General features: G+C 42.8%; 2 protein-coding genes across 2 annotated transcripts; one reads left to right on the top strand and one right to left on the bottom strand.

Annotated features, from left to right (window-relative positions):
• Positions 1-10,340: 10,340 nt before the first annotated feature.
• On the bottom strand, positions 10,341-15,372 carry CCR4 (C-C motif chemokine receptor 4). Its single transcript, XM_007464925.1, has 2 exons — positions 15,332-15,372; positions 10,341-11,642 (listed from the first exon to the last, which is right to left on the bottom strand). The coding sequence occupies exon 2, from the start codon at positions 11,590-11,592 to the stop codon at positions 10,513-10,515; it is 1,080 nt and encodes a 359-aa protein (XP_007464987.1). The 5' UTR covers positions 11,593-11,642; positions 15,332-15,372; the 3' UTR covers positions 10,341-10,512.
• Positions 15,373-17,499: 2,127 nt separating this feature from the next.
• Positions 17,500-19,380, top strand: LOC103081713 (transcription elongation factor A protein-like 4). The gene is given in 2 exon segments (XM_082931353.1): positions 17,500-17,517; positions 18,721-19,380. Coding segments are annotated over 2 exon segments (678 nt in total).
• The last annotated feature ends 5,094 nt before the right edge of the window (positions 19,381-24,474 follow it).

Genomic DNA, 24,474 nt, shown 5'->3' with positions numbered 1-24,474 from the left:
AGAATTTTCCACATAAAAGATCATATTGTCTGCAGAGAGATGTAGTTTTACTTGTTCCTTTCCAATCTGAATCTGGATGCATTTTCTTTCTTTTTCTTGCCTTTTTTATTTTTTCCTGACCAGAACCTCCACTATGATAGAAATGGCGAGAGCAGACATCCTTGTCTTGTTCCTGATCTTAAGGGGAAAGCATTCAGTCTTTCACCATCAAGTATGATGTGGTGAACATTCTTGAACAAGTCTTTTAAGCACTGAGGTCTTCATTTCTATTGAGTAAATACCTCGGACTAGAATTCCTGGATCACAGGGTACGTATACGTTCAACTTTACAAAGAATTGTCAAGCTATTTTCCAAAGTGGCTTTTGTATCCAACCATCTTTTTTTTTTTTTTTTTTTTCTGGTATGCAGGCCTCTCACTGTTGTGGCCTCTCCCGTTGCGGAGCACAGGCTCCGGACGCACAGGCTCAGTGGCCATGGCTCACAGGCCCAGCCGCTCCGCGGCATGTGGGATCCTCCCAGACCGGGGCACGAACCCGTGTCCCCTGCATTGGCAGGCAGACTCTCAACCACTGCGCCACCAGGGAAGCCCTGTATCCAACCATCTTTTAAATTTTTCTTGTTACATGTTATGTATCATCTCAGTGAGTTTTGGAAAACAGGAAGGCCCCCAAACTGTGGGCTTCTTTTTGTACCTTAATTGGAAGTCTTCTCAGTGATAGACTCAACACATCTGCAGCCCTCAAGAAGTTTTCAAGGGGGGACTTCCCTGGTGGCGCAGTGGTTAAGAATCCGCCTGCCAATGCAGGGGACACGTGTTTGAGCCCTGGTCCGGGAAGATCCAACATGCCGCGGAGCAACTAAGCCCATGTGCCACAACTATTGAGCCTGAGCTCTAGAGCCCATGAGCCACAACTACTGAAGCCCATGCGCCTAGAGCCCGTGCTTCACAACAAGAGAAGCCACCGCAATGAGAAGTCCACGCACCGCAACAAAGAGTAGCCCCTGCTCGCCTCAACTAGAGGAAGCCTGCACGCAGCAACGAAGACCCAATGCAGCCAAAAACAAATAAATAAATAAATAAACTTTAAAAAAAAAGAGAAGTTTCCAAAGGACAGTTCTTTTATTTTCAACTTAAATCCATTCCCTCATAAGCTCACTCTTTGTCGACTGTACAAACCCTCTCAAACTCCTCCTTAGTCATTCCCCCAAGAGAAGCCCAGCTAGACCACAAAACCTGCCGCTTGAACCACCATTCACTTTATTTGCATGTGATGTTTTTGTGGCGATGTCATTACAATTAGGAGGAATCCCTCTAACCAAGGCAACCATGGAGAGGTGGTTGTACAGTCCAGTCTTGGTGCAGATCTTTTTCCTGCCTGGCAGGGCTCCAGTTATAGGCTTGGCTTATCTCCTGTGTGATCAAAAGAATGCAAACATTCTGCAGGCTCCCACATGCTATCTTGTAACCATCTCATACCACAAACTCTGCTTCCCATCCCAGGACTGACAGCATCTTCTTCAAAGCACCGTGCATCTCCACAGGCAGGTATATCAGGATGAGCAATCACCTGCTCACCTCACTTGCGAGCCCTGCTTTTTAGATTCTCTCTCTGCAGTTCATTAGTCAGTTTTCCTTAATCACAAGGTCTCCCTCTTTTTATTTTTCTAAAATGGAGGATATTGATTGTTTTGGCAGGATATGAAAATAATGCATGTTTGTTTAAAGAAATAAAGAAGCCCTGAAATTATAAAGCATAATTCTTCCCTCTATAAAAATGGCTAACATCAATAATATCTCAATAAATCTGGAAACATTTTAAATGACTAATAGTTTGGGGTTGAAGTTTGAGGTTTATCCTTCCAGGTTTTTACAATGCACTTAAGGGAATTCCCTGGTGGTCCAGTAGTTGTGGTTAGGACTCAAAGCTATCACTGCCGGGGCCCAGGTTCGATCCCGCAAGCCATGCAGCCAAAAACAAAAAAAAAAAAATAGAAGCACTTAATATACATCATGAACATTTCTGCATGGTAGTAAGTTTATAGCTGGACATGATTCTTTTTAATGGCATATTCCATAATATGGATATACATTAATTAATGAATTTTTATTATTAGATGTTTTAACCATACAGAAGAGTACTAAGAATAATGTAATAAACATCCATGTGCCATTTAATCATCAGAAAAAAAGTTCAGTCATGTATACATATTTTCTCCAGTTTGTCATTTGTCTTCTGATTTTTCTTTTGGTGATGTTTCATCATGCATATTTTTGTATTCACATAGATGAATTTATTATTCATTTCTTTTATGGCTTCTGAATTTTGAGAATGTTCTTGCCTGTGCCAAAATTCTGAAGGAATTCTCCCTTGTTTCCATTTAGAACTTTTATTGTTCCAACTTTTACATTTAAATATTTTATCTATTTGTAGTTTAACCATGTATGGTGTGAGGTATGAATCAAGCTTCATTTTTTTCCCAGATGATGGTCCATTTTGGTCTACTCCTTAAATAAACAATTCATTGTGTCCCTCCTTTGATTTAAGATGCCATCTTTATTTTTTTAATTGAAATATAGTTGATTTACAATATTGTTAGTTTCAGGTGTACAGCAAAGTGATTCAGTTATATATATATAAACATTCTTTTTTAGAAGATGTGGTATATATGTATTATATATATATAATGTGATATTACTCAGCCACAAAAAAGAATGAAATCTTATCATTTGTGACAACATGGATGAACCTAGAAGGCATTATGCTAAGTGAAATAAGTCAGACAGAGAAGGACAAATACTGTATGTTATCACTTATATGTGGAATCTAAAAAACAAAATAAATGAACAAAAACAAAACAAATGAACAAATGTAAAAAAAAAAAACAGAAACAGTCATAGATACAGAGAGCAAACAGGTGGGTATCAGAAGGGAGGGGGTGGCGGATGAGTAACATAGGTGAGGGAGTTTAAGAGGTACATCTTTCTAGTTACAAAATAAATGAGTAACAGGTATGAAATGTACAGGGTGGGAAATATATCCAATATCTTTGGTAACATTTTTTCTTTTTCTTTTATTTCACATCTATATGAGATGATGGATGTTCACTAAACTTACATGATGGTCATTTCATGATGTATGTAAGTCAAATCATTATGCTGTACACCTTAAACTTATATAGTGCTATATGCCAATTATATGTCAATAAAACTGGAAGAGGAAAAAAAATAAAATTATGAAGAAAGTACAGAGAGTTCCTATATATTCCATTTCCCCTATTACTAATACCTTACCTTAGCATGATGCATTTGTTATACTTGATGAACCAATATTGATGCATTATTATCAACTAATGTCCACATTTTAATCAGATGACCTTAGTTTTTAGCTAATGTCCTTTTCTGTTCCACAGCTAACTACATTTAATTGCCATGTCTCCTCAGGCTCCTCCTGGCTGGGACAGTTTCTCAGACTTTCCTTGTTTTTTTTTTTTTTTTGCGGTACACGGGCCTCTCACTGTCGTGACCTCTCCCGTTGTGGAGCACAGGCTCCGGACGCGCAGGCTCAGCGGCCACAGCTCACGGGCCCAGCCGCTCCGCGGCATGTGGGATCTTCCCGGACCGGGGCATGAACCCATGTCCCCTGCATCGGCAGGCGGACTCTCAACCACTGCGCCACCAGGGAAGCCCAGACTTTCCTTGTTTTTGCTGATGTTCACAGTTTTGACAGGTACTGGTCAGATATTTTGTAGAATGTCCCTCTTTTCCAGTTTTTATACCTCTAACTTATTCTGCTTACAGCAAGGAGCTAGTATCTCCAGCACGATGGCGTGTAGCAGTGATGATAACAGGCATTCTTGTCGTCTTTTGCTTTTAGCCAAAATACCTCAGGAGTGCCCTGTTAAAGCATTTTGAACTGAGATAAATATATTTGATCATGGTAATAAAATATTATATTCCTATACTTCTGTAGTATTCCTATCCTGGCTATAGTCAATATTATTTTCTTAGTGTCTATCTCTGAATTGTTTTTTTTTCAATTGATTAATTTATTGTTTGTTTTTATTTTGGGCTGTTTTGGGTTGAGCTTCTCATTGTTGTGGCTTCTCTTGTTGCAGAGCGCAGGCTTCAGTAGTTGTGGCACGTGGGCTCAGTATTTGTGGCTTGCAGGCTCTTGAGTACAGGCTCAGTAGTTGTGGCGCACGGGCTGAGTTACTCCGTGGCATGTGGGATCTTCCCGGACCAGGGCTCGAACCCGTGTCCCCTTCACTGGCCGGCAGATTCTTAACCACTGCGCCACCAGGAAAGCCCTATCTTTGAATTGTTAGATATGATTATGTTTGTATTTGTGTGTGTCTGTGTGTGTGTTTGGGGCAGGGTGTCGGTAATTTTCCAGGAGGCAAGCTGTTTTCACAACCTAATGACTCTCTTCTACTGCCACAGAGAGAGATTGCCTCCTGCAAGTCTGAAATTTAACAAATCTGCCTCGTCTGCTCTTCTGAACCGAACTGGGACTCGGAGGGCTTCTGACTGAAGCCCTCCTCCTGGAGGTGTGCCCCTCCCTTTGGGAAGTGGATTCTTTCAGTGCTTTGTGAGGTCCGTCACTGCTGCACCCTCTCCCCACCCTTCTCTTCACCTTTCCCCACAATTTGTGCCCGACATCGGCTGCTTTTAGCAGACCTTTCATATATTTTGGAGTCTGAAAAGTATCTCTCTCTCCAAGTTTGATTGAAAATGGAGTTCGTGAGTTTTTTCATTCTTTCTTCTTGCTGTTATTTTACAATTTCCCAGAGAAGATGAAAATGCAGACTTCTGCAGCTCTGTTCATACCAGAAGAGTTTGAATGAAGTCATTTTTGACCCAAAGACCACAAACTAATTTCTGGAACTAGGAGGCAATTCAATCAACCTTTGAGCTCTGTCACACAAAGTTTTATTAGAAACATAATGGGGATTTTGGAGAGAGGACTGGTGAACTTCATGTAGTAAAACAGAAACTTGAATTGCCAGCATAGAGTACTTGAGATAAGGAAATTCACTCATTCACGAAAAATTAATTGAACAACTGCTCTGCACTAGGCATTTTACTAAGCAGTGAGGTGATGATTATTGTTGGTAGGGTTTGTCTAATTCATTATTAGAATATTGTTTCCCCTGAACTCAGTTGCTTGGGGATAATAAAACCGACCTTATCTACTTTAAGAAGAGGCTGAAATGAGTTTCAATATATGAAAACAGTTGGTGGAGTTCTGGTATTCTGAAAGGGGAATTTGGAGCTATTATAAGCTTTTAAGGAGTGAAGTAATTTATTTTTATTTTTATTGAAATTACTTGATTTACAATGTTGTCCTGGTTTCTGGTGTACAGCAAAGTGATTCAGTTATACATATAGGTATCTATTCTTTATCTGATTCTTTTCCATTATAGGTTATTACAAGGTATTGAACATAGTTCCCTGTGCTACAGAGTAGGTCCTTGTTGGTTATCTATTTTATATATAGTAGTGTGTATATTTTGATCCCAAGCTCCTAATTTATCCCTTCCCCCCTTCCTCTTTGGTAAACGTAAGTTTGTCTTCTATGTCTGTTGAGTCTATTTCTGTCTTATATATAAGTTCATTTGTATCATTTCTTTTAGATTCCACATGTAAGTGATATCATATGATATTTGTCTTTCTCTGTCTGACCTACTTCACTTAATAAGATAATCTCTAGGACCATCCATGTTGCTGCCGATGGCATTATTTCTTTTTTTTTTTTTTTGGTGGCTGATTAATATTCCATTGTACATATGTACCACATCTTCTTTATCCATTCATCTGTTGATGGACACTTAGGTTGCTTCCATGTCTTGGCTATTGTAAATAGTGCTGCTGTGAACATTGGGCTGCATGTGTCTTTTTGAGTTAGAGTTTCCTCCAGATATATGCTCAGGAGTGAGATTGCTGGATCATATGGTAGCTCTAGTTTTAGTTTTTCAAAGAACCTCCATACTATTTTCCATAGTGGCTGCACCAATTTACATTCCCACCAACAGTGTAGGAGGGTTCCCTTTTCTCCATGACCTCCCTAGCATTTTTTTTTTTTATTTGTTGTTGTTGTTGCTGTTGGCTGGGCCATGTGGCTTGTGGGATCTTAGTTCCTTGACCTGGGATTGAACCCAGGCCCTTGTCAGTGAAAGCACGGAGTCCTAACCACTGGACCTCCAGGGAATTCCCTCCAGCATTTATTATTTGTAGACTTTTTGATGATGGCCATTCAGGAGTAAAGTATTGTGACCACAGAAATGGGTGGAGCCTGTGTCTTGTTCCTTTGAGCCCAGGAAGCCACTGACCGGTACAGAACACAGGACATCAGGTGGCCGCAACACGGCCAAGGGTAGAGTTGGCCTATGACTATAATAGAAACAGAGTGTAGGGACAGTGCCTCAGGGCTTGAGGCAGGCAAATTATGGCAGCAAAGGTGAGGTTGACTAATGGAATTGCATGAACCAAGCGTCAAATGGGGGCCAGAAAGCAATGAATGGACAGCAAACTCAGTGCAAAATGTTGCAAACTCAGTGCTTCCTCATTTTCCCACAGAGGAAATGGGGTCAATTTCCATTTATATTAGGTGCTGATCCAGAAGTCCCCATTTTAGACCTGAGTTCCTGGAAACAGACTCTGAAACCCTGAGATTAGCATACAGGAGATTTAATGGGGAGTCCTCTTGGGAACAACACCTGTAAGGGCATGAAGGAAGCAGGAGTGGGCAGTAGGAAAAGTTGGTCCACAATGTAGCTGCAACAGAGGCCCCAGCTAATCTTATGGGGAGCTCTGCAGTTGTAATGGCCTATCAGCGTTGTCCCAAATTAAAGCAAGGGGGCAAGTGTTTCTTTCTCCTCAGTATCCAGGCGCTGCATATGAGCTGGCCCAGGAAGGACAGTCCTGAAAGGAGACCAGCTGAGAGCCCCAGATGTCCGGCCTCCTGGTAGATGGTGCAGTGAGCGGCCCTCCATCCTGCATGGGGTGTGTGGACGGCATCCCACAGCACCCACTAACAGTCTCCTCCAGCCCAATGCAGGATGGCCACTGGCTCAGGAGCTCAAAACTGCTGCCTCTTAGGGCTATAATTTTTCTTTTGTCTCATCTTTTCCTACTTTGCTCCTCTCCCCCACCTGCAACGTTCACTTTAACTACAAAAACCTACTCACCACTACCTGACCACACAGTGTGCTCTTGACACCACACCTGCCTTTTCATGTGTGATTTCATCAGTGTAGAATGTCCTTCCTCCCTTCCCTTCATCCAAATCATGCTCTTCTTATAAAGCCAACTTCAAAAGCTACTTGTATTATAAAATTTGACATTGAATCGATTTCTCCTTCATCTGGGGTCCTGAAGCATTTTGTTTGTGACTTTGTTATCCTATCTGTCCTGCTTGCACTGTAGTCGATCTTGTGCTTGTGTTCTCCCTTCTCAGATTATAAATTCCATACATGCAGAGCTCACTCCTTTATCCTATATTCTATCCATTACCTAGCATCCGGTTTGGCACAAAACAGACTCTCAACAAATAGGAATTAATTGCATCAAATGTCCCAAAGTGTTATGAGAGTTTCTTAGGAAGAACCTACCTAAAGATATGAAGACCTTTTGCCATCACCCTGTATTCTTCCTTCTCATGGGAAGCAGGTAACACATCTATTTAATAGAATTTGAGTACCAACTATGGGACAGATCCTGACAGGAATATTTCTTATTATTCTTTTTGTTGTTGTTGTTGTTGAGGTAAAATTCACATACTATAAAACTAATCATTTAAAAATGTGCAATTCAGTAGCATTTAGTACAATCACAATGCTACGCAGCCATCACCTCTATCTAGTTCCAAAACGTTTACATCACCTCCAAAGCAAACCTGCTTCTTTTGTTCTTAAAGAAATTACACCTAGCCTGTGTTCCCCAGAAGCGAGGCATATTGCAACAAGAAAAGGATGGGTGTAATGTCTGAAAACTTATTGTTAAACCCACCTTAAAAAGGGCTTCTGTTGTGAGTGGCACACGTAGGGCAGCTTGCTTGTTCTTTGTGCGGAATCGACATCAAGAGATTTTGGAAGCATAATTTTTTGGTACTTGGGCAGCTGGTGATCATTGGTCCTGATGCCCTCAAAAAAAAACCTTTGTGTAGAAATCAAGCTGTCTTGCTTTCTATGTTTCTGTTACTGAAGGGGAAGAAGGAACTTTCTTTTCAGTGTTCTGAGAGGATTATGTTTGGGTATCACCAGAGGTTTTAAATTCCCATCCTGAGGGGACACCTCCCAACTTTGGAACAAGGGAGGCCCTGAGTGACTGGAGGTGATAAGTGACCCTACCCTCAGGTGGAGGGGTGGTAGCTGTGTGGTCTGCACCGCAGCCTTGCTTAGCATTGTATGTGATGGACAAGGAAGGGACAGTAAAACCCCTTTGGCCAGTCTTTGTCTTTTGGTGTCCTTATTGGGGTTTTGGGTTTTTTTTTTTGTTTTGGCCATGCTGTGTGCCATGTGGGATCTTAGTTCCCCAACCAGGGATCAAACCCTTGCCCCCTGCAGTGGAAGCTCGGAGTCTTAACCACTGGACTGCCAGGGAACTCCCTCGGTGTCCTTAAATTTCTGTCTCCTTGTGATTAAATGAATGAAATTACAAGTTCCCTCAGGAAAGGGGAGGCAGTCACTGCCTGGAAAGTTCAAAACCACACTTTATCTATGACTAAGGAACATAGATGCTTTCAGTAATCATCGTATTTCTTTTTTTCAATCACTCTGAACTATATTCTGCTTTACAGATGCGAGAAAACTGAGGCTAAGAGAGGAAGGTAATGTGGTCAGACTCACAAGGAAACACAGAGGTAGGATTTGCAGACCCTGCCATATGGTGTGGAGGTTTTCTAAGGCAACACTGCCTAGGAACCCGGCCCACCCCCACTCCTTATCCATTCTAACCTCCAAGCGTTGCCGTGACAACACGTAGCAACTCCTTTCCCCATCCCAAGTGGTGATCTTAACAGTGAACCCTTTAATTCTTCCTCTCGGGGACATCCATCTCATCTATGACATGTAGCAAAGATGATTAATAGAGACAATGGGAATATTAGTAGCTCAGATTCTCATCCCCATCGGGAGACCAAACGCAAACATAACCAGGAGAAACTATACACAGGTTTATTTTATTGTATTTTATTGTATTTCTACAAAGGCAGCATCAAATTACCCTGTTAAAATCACTTCTGAAAATAAATTTTCTGGAAATGCATTCTTTATAAATGTAAAGCGTGCAATAATGTGTAAATTTACAGAAACGTTTTAAACTGGTTAACTCAGGTAATAGTCTGTAAAATAGGTTTTGTTTCTGGAGATAGTACAGGTATCCCTAGACTTTGTTAAAGTCTTTACTTAATTCTGATTAAGGCTGTACGAACAGAGATTTATCTTAATGGTGTAAAATGATTAATTACATAATTAAAATGACTTGTAAGAACTTTTGAGTCATCCAAAAGTTAAAAAGCAGGGCCAATATTTTAAAAGAGAGGACGACACCTTGGAAAGTCATTTTTATGCCACATCAGCAATAACTTTTAGTGGATTATTCTTGCCTCACTTGATGGCAGGCACTTCAAAATGATTAAGGAAAAATTATCACACTTGATTAGTCCTCATCATTTTTGGTTTCGAAGGAAATGTTTGTAAATGAGTAAAAGACCCCAAATAAATGTGTCTGGGCCTATGTATTATTTTTTTAATTTGAATATTCATCTGTTATAATTAAAACAAAACATGTCCACAAGCATATGAAGCTGTGTTTGGATTTCCACAAGTATGTTTAGATTTGTTAATGCCTCGTATTTCATGTTTGAAAATCAGACCATGCTAATGCCTTTTTCTCCTTATGATTGTAATCAGCATTGAAAGCTTGGCTTCCATTAACAAATAATCCTTTACAATAAAAGAATCAAGATCTAAGTTCATTACTTCACTATTCGTTTCTGCAGACACCTGGCTTCATGGAGTATACCATGCTTCAGATATATTCTTAGAAAAACACTGGGACAGCATGCCGAAGTTTTCTATATTGTTTCACAAAAAGCTAGAAGTTAATTAAAGGGCTCATTTTCACAGCAAGAAGTAGAGATTTACTCCCCCAGTCAATTCTCTACAGTCCCCTCTAGAGAATCCCATGAGTTCAGGTTAGAAGGGACTGGTCTTCCCTTTCCAAAATCATCCAATTCCTCATTGAAACACTGCTCAGAATCCTCCTCGGGTTTACTCATCCCTGCAGGAAAGCCTGGTGCGAGGAAGGACACCTTGGTCCGGGTGAACTCTGGTCACACTGAACTTGTACTTGGCAGGAAGAAAAGCTGACTGCAGGGTGAGAAGCCCTACTTTTTGCAGTGGATATAATTCTTCCCGGTACTTGTTCAGGAAACTCTTATTACAATACAATTTTAAATAAGCTCTTAATTTGAGAAGCTTATTAACTCTGCTTTTTGCATTTTCATCTTTTACAGAGCATCGTGGAGATCGTGGTCCACCGTGGACTGTGTGTAAGATGAGCTGGGGGTGTCGGGGTAAATCGGGAGGAACCTACAGTACTGACAGAGCACCAAAGTGCCCCGGCAGGTTTTGAAGAGCTGTACGATGTACTTGCGAAATTTCTGCCCCAGGAAAAAGTAGATGACCGGATTAAGGCAGCAGTGAACAAAAGCCAGGGTCTCCGTGGCCTGAATGGCATAGTCCAGGTGTCTCTCAAAGGTGCAGTCTTGAAGGACCTCCAGCTCCACCAGGGTGTCCAGGAAGAGCACCACGTTGTAAGGGGTCCAGAACCCCAGGAAGAGGACCACCACGGCAAAGATCATCTTCACTGCCTTGTTCTTCTTCTCATTTTTGCAGTGCTGCAAGGTCCTAATGATCATGGAGTAGCAGAACAGCATGATCCCCAAGGGGATCACCAGCCCTAGAACGTTGATCTCCAGGGAGCTCAGAACCTTCCACCTCGTGGAGTTGAAAGAATACTTGGTTTTGCAGTAGGTGTGGTTGTGCTCAGTATAACACGTGCTGAACGCAAGGCCTGGGAGGGAGGCGAGCACAGCCACTGCCCACGTGGCCACGCTGGTGATGACCCCGTAAGTCAAGGTCCTCGCTCTCAGGGAGAAGACCGCGTGCACAATGGCCAGGTACCTATCGATGCTCATGAGTGTGATGAAGAATATGCCGCTGTAGAAGCCCACCAGGTACATCCAGGAAACTAGCTTGCAGAGGCCGAGCCCGAACACCCACTGGTCTGCGGCATAGTAGCCCCAGAAAGGGAGCGAGAGCACAAAGAGCAGGTCTGAGATGGCAAGGTTGAGCAGGTACACGTCGGTCATGGACTTGAGCCGCTTGTACTTGAACAGGACCAGAACCACCACAGAATTTCCAAGCAGACCAAACAGAAAGACCAAGGAGTAGAGGGGGGGCAGGAAGAGCTCCCCAAATGCCTTGATACCTTCCTTGGTGCAAGGTTTAGGGATGCTTTCATAAAGATAATAATTGTTATAGATGCTTTCATCCAGGGTGGTGTCTGCTATACCCGTGGGGTTCATTTTCAGATTTACAGGCTTCTCACGGCAGGTCTGAGCCCAACCAGAAGAATCTAATGAGTGGAAGAGCCAACAAGATTTCTATCAGAACAAAAGCAAATCAGAACGGTGCTGGGTACAGAGCACAACTGCTTCGTATTTTGCCCAGATCATCATACACTCTTCCCAACCTTCCCACATTGAAGGGCTCAGGTCCTTGAACTGAAGGGCAGTGCAGCCGAAGTGAAATAATCCTGCCCTTTGGAGGCAGATTCCAAATTACAGCTCTGCCACTTTTCCTACCCCTCTGCTGGGAGCTCTGGTTCTCCTGTTTGTAAGCGGGGGTAGTAAAACCTCTTTATCAACAAGAGGTTTTTCTTTTTTTTTTTTTTTTTTGAAGATTTTTTTTTCAATACAGGGACCATTTTTAAAGTCTTTATTGAATTTTGTTACAATATTGCTTCTGTTTTATGTTTTTTGGTTTTTTGGCCGTGAGGCATGTGGGATATTAGCTCCCCGACCAGAGATCAAACCTGCATCCCCTGCACCAGAAGGCGAAGTCTTAACCACTGGACTGCCAGGCAAGTCCCAACGATGAGGTGTTTTTCAAAAATATATTTCTGAAAGTTAGTCTGGCATTACTCACTCGCAAGAATGACAAGACTAGCTGACGTGCCCAACAGAACTTTATCCAGGGCCTTTCTGACATGAAAGCCAAAAACAAAAAATTTAAAAAAGATTTAAAAATCTATGCATGTTTCCCCTTAAGACTGTAACACCAAAAATTCAGTGATGACTTAGGTAAATCATCAGGCTAGAAGGGAACCAGGTTGGCCTCTTGCCTTTATATAAAAATTCTGGGGGCTTCCCTGGTGGCACAGTGGTTAAGAATCCGCCTGCCAATAAAGGGGACACGGGTTCGAGCCCTGGTCCAGGAAGATCCCACATGCCGCGGAGCAACTAAGCCCGTGTGCCACAACTACTTAGCCTGCGCTCTAGAGCCCAAGAGCCACAACTACTGAGCCCACGCGCCACCGCTACTGAAGCCCGTGCGCCTACAGCCTGTGCTCCGCAACGAGAGGCCACCGCAATGAGAAGCCCGCGCACCGCAACGAAGAGCAGCCCCCGCTGGCTGCAACTAGAGAAAGCCCGCAGTCAGCAACGAAGACTCAATGCAGCCAAAAATAAATAAATTAATAAATAAATCTATTTAAAAAAAAAAATTCTGGGACTTCCCTGGTGGTCCAGTGGTTAAGAATCCACCTTCCAATGCAGGGGATGTGGGTTCGATCCCTGGTCAGGGAACTGAGCTCCCACATGCCGCTGGGCAACTGAGCCTGCACACCACTAGATTGCCCACATGCCACAATGAAGCTCCTGCGTGCCACAACTAAGACCCAATGCAGCCAAATAAATAAATATTAAAAAAAAAAAAAAAAAAGAATAAAAGAAAAGGGGGAAAGGACCAAGAAAATATTTTTTTAAAAAAATTCTAGGGGCTTCCCTGGTGGCGCAGTGGTTGAGAGTCCACCTGCCGATATAGGGGACATGGGTTCATGCCCCGGTCCGGGAAGATCCCATGTGCCGTGAAGCGGCTGGGCCCGTGCGCCACGGCCGCTGAGCCTGTGCATCCGGAGCCTGTGCTCTGCAACGGGAGAGGCCACAGCAGTGAGAGGCCCACGTAAATGCACAAAAAAAAAAAAAAAAAATCTAATTCCTCCTGTGTGCTTTGTACTTCATAGGATTTCAGAGCATGTTCAGTCATATAGTACATTCAATCCCAGTCCTGTGCTCCTGTTCCCACAACCCCCTCCAACAAACACCTGGTACTCGAAGCCAAATAAGCATACTGAGCCATGGTGTAGATGACTCGTGAAAAGACTCAGAGAAGTTAAATGCCTTCTGAAGGCCACACAGCCATGTAGAGAACTTGTTCCTCGGGCCCCAAGTCCCAGTGATGTGCTGGTGAACCAGGTCTGGGAGGGCAAAGAGGTGCGGGGGAGTGGGGGGGCTCTGATTTATGACTCTTGCTGGTTTCCGTGGTATAAATACTCCCACCATGGCCAAGTTCAAGCCACCAACCGCCTCAAAAATTCCTGAAGATTTAACAATCAGCTCCTGAGAGCTGGTGGGGGTGGGCCCTAGCACGCCACACCCAAGCCCCATGTTCCCTCTGGAGCACCTTCTTAGTTGGAACACACCTAGCCTCTCAGGCTGGGTGGCTGGCCACTCCTGGGCCAACCTGACACTAATGCAGCAAATGTGTTTTCCAGGCCCTGTAGAAGGTTGCAGTATTCAGTTGGGTAAATTGAGGGAAATTTTTGGCCTTTTCATCGAAACCACATGTAAAAAATCAATCTTGGGCTTCCCTGGTGGCACAGTGGTTGAGAGTCCACCTGCCGATGCAGGGGACGCGGGTTCGTGCCCCAGTCCGGGAGGATCCCACATGCCGCGGAGCGGCTGGGCCCGTGAGCCATGGCCACTGAGCCTGCGCGTCTGGAGCCTGTGCTCCGCAACGGGAAAGGCCACAACAGTGAGAGGCCCGCGTACCGCAAAAAAAAAAAAAAAATCAATCTTACACACTGAATCCTATCAGAGTGGGTATTAGCAGGACAGATCTAGAAAAGGCACATCATAGCCAGAAATAAAATCTCTACCTCACCAACCACCCTCATTTCTTATGCATGGCATGGCCACTGAGCCTGCGCGTCTGGAGCCTGTGCTCCGCAACGGGAAAGGCCACAACAGTGAGAGGCCCGCGTACCGCAAAAAAAAAAAAAAAATCAATCTTACACACTGAATCCTATCAGAGTGGGTATTAGCAGGACAGATCTAGAAAAGGCACATCATAGCCAGAAATAAAATCTCTACCTCACCAACCACCCTCATTTCTTATCGAAATTGGCAGATGAAGAGGTTAAAACCTTCTTAAAGTTATTCACACGTCCACATGTGAATCGGAGCAATGCAGGAGGCTTTCCAACTCAAGGCCACCTCCTCTTGCATCCTTCTTAGTGGCACCCTGATGTTCCTTATCAAAACCCTTTCACATTGTTCGATAATTCACATCTATTCCCCATCTCCCACCCTGACCACCACACACCCAAACATCCAAGCTATGTGTTTCTCAAGAGAGAGGTTTTGGTTTATTCCTGCAAACAGATACTGAAGACCTGGGGCATCTCAGGGTCTCAAAAAAAAAAAAAAAAAAACTGTGTTAAATGATTATCAATTCTAGTTAAATGAATAACAATTCTAGCCTTCCTCCATAACTTTACCAGTGAAAATGAAAGGAATAAGAGAGACTGAGGTGTTAAGAAATTATCGGAAGAAACGAAAGTCAACACAGCTGGTAAATGTCTGGAATTATTCTGCAGGCCTTATTTGGCAGGTGTTTCTTGACCTGGGAGTCTTGATAGAAGCCAGAAGCGGAAAAGTGTATATGTTGAATGAAGATTAGCTGTGTGTTCTGAGCCTGTGGCTTAGGCCACATGTGTGCAGGAGGAGAGCCCTGTATGTATGTGAGAGCCAGTCAGATGAGGGCTGGGAGGGTAGGTTGTGTGTGAGCTGCAGGACAGGTGTCAACAGAACGACCAGCAGGATGACCAGGATGCCTGAGTGATAGGGTTAGCTGTGTGGCTGGGCAGCTTTCAGCGCTTCCAAAGTCCACACACCTGTGGACAAAGCAACGCAGGGCCTGAGGCCCTGGGAACGCAGCCCCTCACCCGCACCCCCCTAGCCCCCCGCCACGCTGGCCCCTTACCTTGCGTTTCTGAAACTGGCTCCAAGGCAGGTCTGCGAGGCAGTGCCTGGCTTGCTCAAGAAGCACGGCGCTAAGAACGACAGGAGGCTTTGAAGGGCTCGTGGCTTCCTGTGAGCACCAGCTCTGTTCCTCATCCATCTACGCTGAGTTCAAGTGGGGTTTTCTGATAGAAGTAAGAAGCAGAAAATGAGTGAATCTTAGCTTGGGTTCAGGTTAAACTCTTAGTCACTCATTTCCCCAAACTGAAAGCTGGGAAGGTTTGCTCTCTGCAAGATGAGGGAAGTTAAGTTTTTCAAGAGAGAAACTTTTAAATGTTTTAAAATTTATTTGTTGTATTTTTAATTTAAATTTTTTCATTTTAGTGGGCTGTTTGTTATTTCCCCATCATGGTTGTACAGTGGCCAGCAATCAAGATACTCAGTGTTCTCTAAACAGTGGGATCTGAGGAGGTCGGAGTGAGAGGCCAGATTTATTTAAGAATAAGGATAGTCAGGAGGAGAGAAAAGTGTATCCAAATGTCTGGCAGTGACGTGGAGGCCCTAGTCAACCACATGCAATAAACATCCTCAGCCTGGTGTAAAGTGACATGACAACAAAGCTCTAAGCCCTTTTCCCAACAGGAAGAGCCCTCCCCCAAGCCCCTTCCACTGAGAAACTGCAGAGCTTCACCTGACAGTGCTCCTGGCTGACAGCTTCTTCAGGTTCACGTACCCATCATAGCCAAGGAGCTGACATCAGTCCTGAGTCTTTTCTGTATGGTATCCTGCCAGCTTCTGCCAGCTCCCAGCCATTTCCTTCTATGTGTCCACAGTTGCTTGGCTCTTTGGTTTAGCTTACAAGAGCCACAAATGTCATTTTTCCTGAGGAATTTGCATAAATAAGAACTGAAAAATTGAGCTAGAGTGGTGTTAATCAACCTTTTTTTTTCCATTATCACCCCTCCCAAGGAGTCTTTCTGGATTTTTTTTTCCTAGTCACCTCCCCATGATATATTTTAATACCACAGATAAATAGGGAAGTTCCCTGGTGGTCTAGTGGTTATGATTCAGTGGCCCGGGTTCGATCTCTCATCTGGGTACTGAGATCCCACAAGCTGCTCGGTGCAGCCAAATTAATAATAATAATAATACCACAGATAAATAGTAAATCTGCTTATGTTTCACACATATATATGCAAATATATATGCTTTATATATATATAAGAGTAAGGTTTGTTTAGGGTGGGGGGAGTTGCTTCTGGCTTCTAATGGGAAAAGACCAGAAATGCTGCTTAAAATCCTACCGCACACAGGCCAGCCCTCCACAATACAGTCATCCAGCCCAGAAGGCCAGCAGTGCTGAGGCTGAGGACTCCTCAGCTAGAGTAATATTCCCACCTGTGAACTGTGGAACCAGATTCATAGAAATCCAGTGAAAAGGAAATAGACAAATAACCTTAGGGAATGCTGGGCTTGGATTCAGGTTAAATACAGTTCCTTACAGCAGTGCTTTCCAGTGCTAATAGTATCATGAACTCTGGAAGCAGATGTAGAGTAAAAATGTCCCAGATATATTTTGTTGCCAGAGCTGACACCAGATCCTTGCTCAAAACCCGCCAACCCCTCCCTTGGACAGGAACTAACATATATCTTTAAGTCACAGGGTCTGGAGACAAAAAAGGGGAGTTATAGGAAGAGAAAAACAAAAGCCCAGATAGAACCAGCTGGAACCAAGATGAATCTGACCTCCAGCAACCCCTGAGCCTCATTCTATGCTGATTTCACTACATTAGCTACTAAATGACACCCCTGCTCGAGGCTATGACCCAAAGTTGATCCACGTGTGCGAGAAGCTCATCCGTAAACAAAGTTCCCACTTCTCCATTCTCAGGCCATTTAATAAAGCTTGCACTGCATCAATCTCAGCTTCGTTTTTGTTTCTGGCTGCACGAACCTGAAACTTCCCTGCTGAGGCAGGGGGCCTCGGCTGGGCTAGGGCCTGAGCAGGGGTCCATACGACCTGATTCGGTAACAATTTGACCAGTAAATCCATGCCCATTATACATAGTAACTTATTTTTAGAAATGCAGAGCCTGAGGAAGTTTCCACCACGGAATTAGAGGCCTTGAGGGACGAGTTACCCTGGGCAAGACCATCTGAGCCTGTTGCGTAAGTCTCCATGGACCCTCCATGGTCGGGGGAGAAGTGGTAAGGTCTAGAACAGATGATATCTGGATGTCCAAATTGTCATCAGTGGTAGTTGGTCATTGTGGGTCTGGATGGTCCCTTAAAGCTAGTTGGTGCTCCCTTGACTGACTGGCCATGTGACAGACACCTGGCCCCATGAGTGGGGATAAGCCCAAGCTCCAGGGTCCATGTTAGCTAAGGGCACTTGCTTTTTGAGGCCTGCTCAGTCTGGGTTTGGATCTCAGGGCCACCATGTACTAGCTATACGAACCTCAATTTTCTCATCTGTAAAAAAGAGTGATAAAGCCTGAGGATTGTGGGAGGATTAATGACCTAATGTTTGTAAAACACTTAGCATGGTGCCTGGTACAGATATGTGCTCAAAATGGCACCAGCTGTGAAAATTAGTAGGATAAATAAAACACACAGGAATAGCTTTCTCTCTTGAAATGGGTGAGCCTGGCATGTTGCCCTTAGCCATAACTAGGAATTCAGGAAATATTTTTATTTAGACGCAGTGGGCCACAATCAATTTCTGAGTTGCTGTTCAGGTTAAAAGCAGGTTTCAGGGCTTCCCTGATGGCGCAATGGTTAAGAATCCGCCTGCCAATGCAGGGGACACGGGTTAGAGCCCTGGTCCAGGAAGATCACACATGCCGCAGAGCAACTAAGCCCGTGCGCCACAACTACTGAGCCTGAGCTCTAGATCCCGCAAGCCACAACTACTGAGCCCACGTGCCACAACTACTGAAATCCGCACACCTAGAGCCCGTGCTCTGCAACAAGAGAAGCCACGACAATGAGTAGCCCACGCACCACAACCAAGAGTAGCCTCTGCTCACTGCAACTAAAGAAAGCTCGTGCACAGCAACGAAGACCCAACACACCCAGAAATAAATTAATTAATTAATTTAAAAAAAAAAAAGCAGGTTTCAGGTTTCCAAGTTGCAACGGTTACTGCCCTGGAGAAAGTCGGTCTTCAGGTTTGCTAAGTAATAATGATAGTGTCCTGGAGAAACACTAAATAGGTTTTCCCTCCAATAAGGGATTCAAAACTAAACAATATCCCCACCCACAAAAAAAAAAAAAAAAAAAAAAAAAAAAAAAAGAATAAAGGATGAAATTTTAAGAATCCAGAGAAGCCTGCTTTCGGACCCGGAGCCATCTGGGAGCCCCTAATTGTTGCTCCAGGTTCTTTCAGGTGTACGTGTCTGTTGTTCCCAGTGCTCTACTGGGCTAGAGAAAGAGGAGGAACCTGTCCTGAATCCTCGCAGTGAAAATGAAGGAAAGCCCGAGAACCAAGGCAAGATGGAAAACAAAGAACAGCCACTGGATGCAGGAAAGCTGGGAGTAGCTTGTACTGTGGAAGACAAGGAAAAGTTAGAAAACAAGGGAAGGGCAGATCTCAAAGGAAAGACAGAAGATGAGGAAGTACTAAAGGATAAGGAAAAGCCAGAGAGTGAGGCAAAGCCAAAAGAAGGAAAACCAGAGAGTGAGGGAAAACCAGTAAGTGAGGGAAAGCCAGCGAGCGAGGGAAAGCCAAAAGAAAAGCCAGCCAGCGAACCAAGGGCTGCAGGAAAGCACCCAGCTGGGAATGATGTACCCAGGAAGGCCAAAAGAAAAACCACCAAGGGGCTGGCTCAGTATCTCAAGGAATACAAGGAGGCCATACACGATATGCATTTGAGCAATGAAGAGATGATAAGAGAATTTGACGAGATGGCCAGGGTGGAGGATGAGGTGAAGAAAACCAGATAGAAATTGGGGGGGTTTATGTGGATGCAAAAAAGTTTACAGGACCCCTTCCACCCGAGGGGCCCAAGGGAACTCAGGGGTGGCTGCAGGGCCCCACAAAGGGGCTTTGAAGACATTCCTTTTGTGTAGTGCCCCTGGCAGGCATTTGCAAGGCCTTGTGCTTTATTTAACCTTACGCTAATACTATGCTTTAGGTGTCACTCTCTTTATCCAACTGCAGCCCTGTGTGTTTCAGTAGCAGATTTTCATCCATTGCATGGAAAAATGTTTATGGTACATTGTAAAATGTTTGAAAAACCAGTTTTCAGAACCATATATACGGCATCAGTCCATTTTTGTAAAACTACAAAGATACTTACCTAGTGATCCATGTACAGAAAAAACTCGGAAAACTGTGTCTACTAAAAGATTAACAGTGGTTTAAAAAAAAAAAAAAAAGAATCCAGAGAAGGGAGGTGGTGCACTCAAGGCAACACAGCCAGAGACACAGTCAGGGCCAACGCCTACCCTCCTGACATTTTCATGGACAATATCTTTTATTGAGCTAAGTTTCTGAAACCTGACCAGAGAGAAGGTGACTAACAAAAAAATACCCAGAGCAAACCCTCCCCCAAAGCAAGGTGGTATGTCAAATGCTGCACAGCACAGACCTTCAGCAAGAAACAAAGCGCTAGCGTGAGCCTACAGCGCCCCATGGTGGACCAAGCCTTATTTCATGACCAAAGACATCAAAATACAATCCCCCAGGTACCGTAGCCACCCAGCGTGTCTGACACTGGAAGGCAAAAACTCCCAAGGCCTTCAGGAGGAGCTCCATGGACCTCTGCTGCAGAGCAGAGGTGATAAAGCATCCAGAATTTGGTGTCAGACCTGTTACTTACAGCTTAAAATGAGAGAAGGCTGTCAGGCAGGCCACACAGGGGTTGCACCCAAGGACAGAGTAACAGCAAGCTAGAGCTGTAGGGGGCAACTTATGTATGGCAAGCAGGGTGCGGTTAGTTAGTTTCCAAGAGTTCTCTGTTGATTGGCTAAGTTGAAAAACTTTGTAGGCTTGGAGCAGAGGAGCTGTCCCTAGTCATCTGGTTCCCAGTCCCCAGGACAATTAGGGCTGGTTCCTAGTGATCCCAGAGTACACACAAGAGGCTAATGGGGGAAGTGACTGGGGTATGGACCTAACTCCTCAAAAAGGGGAACTGACCGGCCCTCAAAACTGGGTCAAGAAAGCATTTGAACAAACTATATTACAGGGGAGGTCTGAAGAAACAGACAAAACTTTGGAAAGGAAATAAAAGATTGCAAACAGTTAAATTACAAATGGGTTGTTTTGTTTTGTTTTTTGACAATAACTAAAAATTACTGCACATTTGAAAACTGGAAAACACATTTTCATGTAACCTGGATGTCAAAGAAAATACTATAGAAAATAGAAAACACTTATCACTGAATGATAATAAAATATCATTTATCCAATATTGTGGTCCAGGACTTCTCTGGCGGTCCAGTGATTAAAAGACTCCAAGCTTACACTACAGGGGGTGTGGGTGGGGGAACTAAGATCCTGCATGCTGTGCAGTGCGGCCGAAAAAAACAAACAACAACAACAAAAATTGTGGTCGGCAGCTAAAGAGGCTCTTAGAGGATAATTTAGACCTTAAATGTTTATACCAGGAAAGAAGAAAGACTACAAATTGGTAAGAAGTGTTTAACTTGAAAAAGAAACTGCAGAAAAAGGAAGAGTAGAAGAAACTCAAAAAGGGTATAAGGAAGGACTTCTCTGGTGGCCTAGTGGTTAGGATTCCAGGCTTTCACTGAGGTGACCCAGGTTCAATCCCTGGTTGGGGAAGATCCCGCAAGCTGTGAGGTGTGGCAAAAAAAAAGAAGAAGAAGAAAAAAAAAAGAGTTTAAGGAAAACATAATAAACATAAGAGAGAAATTGAAAGTGGGGCTTCCGTGGTGGCGCAGTGGTTAAGAATCTGCCTGCCAATGCAGGGGACACAGGTTCAATGCCTGGTCCAGGAAGATCCCACACACTGTGGAGCAACTAAGCCCGTGTGCCACAACTACTGAGCCTGCGCTCTAGAGCCCATGAGCCACAACTAGGTGGTGCAGTGGTTGAGAGTCCGCCTGCTGATGCAGCGAACACGGGTTCGTGCCCCGGTCCAGGAAGATCCCACATGCCACGGAGCGGCTAGGCCCGTGAGCCATGGCCGCTGAGCCTGCGCGTCCGGAGCCTGGGCTCCGCAATGTGCGTCCAAAAAAAAAAAAAAAAAAAAAAGAGTAGCCCCCACTTGTTGCAACTAGAGAAAGCCCGAGCGCAGCGACGAAGACCCAATGCAGCCAAAAATAAATAAATAAATAAATAAATAAATGTATTTTAAAAAAAAGAAATTGAAAGTAAAATAGACCCATAAAAGTTTTTGAAAACAATAAGAAAATTGACAAACCTCTAGGAAGATAAGTAAAGAAAAAATAGGAAACAATCTTGGGACTGTAAAGGGAGAAATAAATACAGAGCAGAGACTTAAAAGATAATAAATATTATGAATGATTTTATTACAATGAATTTGAAAACTTAAATGAAATGGATAAATTCCTAGAAAAATCTACCTACCAAAATTGTCTCAAAAAGAAGTATAAATCAGTCAAAAATTAAATAAAAATTGACATAATCTTTCAAAAATTGAATCAGTAGTTTAAGTGCTTTGCACAAAAACAGAGTTAAAAAAAAAAAAAAAAACCCTCCGGATGGTTTTATAGGAAAATTCTACCAAACATGCAAGGATTTTTTTTTTTTTTTGGCATATAGCTGCTTTATAATGTTGTGTTAGTTTCTGCAGTACAGCAAGGTGAACCAGTTACACACATACATATATCCCCTCCTTTTTGGATTTCCTTCCCATTTAGGTCACCACAGAGCACTGAGTAGAGTTCCCTGTGCTATACAGTAGGTTCTCATTAGTTATCTATTTTATACACAGTAGTGTATATATGTCAACCCCAATCTCCCAATTCATCCCACTCCCACCCCTTTCCCCCCTTGGTATCCATACGTTTGTTCTCTACATGTGTCTCTATTTCTGCTTTGCAAGTAGGAAAGACTGAATATTTACCTTATATCCACATATCCACTGTGATTCTCTCATGCTATGATATTTGAGAACATTCCAAGATAAGAAGTGATACTTAATATAAAATAAAATGTATTTTTAATCAGAAAACATTTTTTATATATTATCTATGGTACTTAAAAATGTCATGTAGAGAAAATTAACTTTTGCTCTTTTCTGAAAATATTTAAAGTTTATATAATAAAACACAAAATGATACTGTGAATATGTTATCAAACAAGAATGTGTGTGTGTGTGTGTAAGCTTGTGTGTGTGTGTCCCTGTATACATACACTTTTGGGTGGAAATATTATATAAGCAGTACTCACACCTACACAATGACATGATGTAATAAAAAGCTCATGTACTAAAATGTATCCACGGTACAATGGTATATCTGCATTACAAAAGCCCTCCTCCCTCATACTTTTTTTGAAACGGGGCTCATTTTACTTTATGGGACATGCACACATTGTTAGCAGTTCCAAGATATATTTATTTGAATGTCTTAGTTTATTTAAGGAAAAAAGGAAGAGATGTTGTCATCAGTAACTGAGTGCTGGAAAAGGATCATTCTTGCATATAATTGAGAAGTGGGACTGATTTGGTCAAAAGTGTCAGCCAAGCTACATTAAACATATTTTAACATACAAAACTGATTTTAGAATTATGAGAGTGAAACAAAGAAATGCATTTTCCATGTTGAGTGTAACTTACATCATTTATTCATGAGCAAAATCTTCTAATCAACTAAGTTTTGCATCTAAGGGAATAACTATAGTATAGTTATACTATAACTATATAGTATATATAACCCACTTAGTATGTTTTTAAATGCTTTAGCTTCTTTCAGCTTCTCTAAGAGTTTCTGCTTGATACTTCTATTACCTCCAGAGTTGAATGCCACTCCAAATTCACTGTCACATCCTCATCTGCATACTAGGGCCTCTCATGGGTCATGTGCTATGAAGTAATGTAACCAGCTTTTCAATTCAATCTAATTTTATATCTAACACTTAAATTCAGCTCAGAATTAATTTGGAGGATCCAAAGAATATTAACATTCTTAAACATGTGGAAAATTTACATGTGAAAAAATATCCCTTCTCAAGAAATTGAGAGTTAAGTTTCAGAATTCTTACCTATGAATGTGCTCAAGACGATCATCAACAGTATCATTCCCAACCACGTTATGGTTTAGCAGTCATAGTTTATTACAGAGCTTGGAATAGTTGGGGAGAAATATTACTGTAGGCTAAAACCTAGAAAAATTCACATAATTGGTTTAATGATAAAGATATTACCCCAGCTGTTATGTCATATGACAGATCTTGACTATTGTTCTTGCACCCAAACTAGGATTCAATGCTTCATTTTGGCAGTTATTTTAAGGGCCACAATCTGATTATATGCATGTGCAGCCTTTTCATCACACAATTTAGAAAAAAAAAGTTAAGAACAGAAATAATGTACTAATTTAAAATATACTTAAAGTCATATACGAAAACTAAATTAAATATTAATATTTAGACTCTTGCCTTCTGAGATGGCCCACACTCTGTCTGTGGAGTGTGTTTTTCCCAGGGCTGCTCTCACTCTTTGAGACGGACCGCATTCTGTCTATGGAATGTGTACCTCTCTAAATAAAGCCACTTCTTACCGATCACTTTGTCTCTCAGTGGATTCTTTCTGTGACAAGGCAGAAAGAACCTGAGCTTCAGTAAGTCCTGACACCAGTTCTGCAGGAACTAATAAGACCCCCCACTCAGGTGGAGGATGGAATGATGATGTTGACCCTCCTGACTTCAACCAACTAAAGCTTGGACTCTGTCGACCTTTGCCCCAATTCTATGCTGAATTCTCCTCAGCTCAAGCCCCCTCCTGAATATGCACGTACCCTTAGTTTAAAACTTCCCCAATTTTGCAGTTTGGGAAGACACCTCTTTGGGAAAAGATCCCCAGTATTCTCCTTACTTGCTGCAAGGAGAATCCTTCCTTCTCCCCAACCCCCCCCAAAATTAGTATTTAATTAGATCAAAGATTCCTCAATATATAAGTGATACTGGTAGAAATTTAAAGTGCATTTCAAATAATTCTTCCATCAAAGGGTCTATTA

The sequence above is a fragment of the Lipotes vexillifer genome, unplaced genomic scaffold (assembly GCF_000442215.2).
Source record: "Lipotes vexillifer unplaced genomic scaffold, Lipotes_vexillifer_v1.1 scaffold1934, whole genome shotgun sequence".
NCBI lineage: Eukaryota > Metazoa > Chordata > Mammalia > Artiodactyla > Lipotidae > Lipotes > Lipotes vexillifer.
The sequence above is the reverse complement of the archived record's forward strand: the minus strand, read 5'-3'. Positions and strand labels throughout refer to the sequence as shown.

Coding starts and splice junctions, on each gene's coding strand:
- CCR4 (XM_007464925.1), bottom strand. CDS start 11,592: ATGAACCCCACGGGTATAGCAGACACCACCCTGGATGAAAGCATCTAT.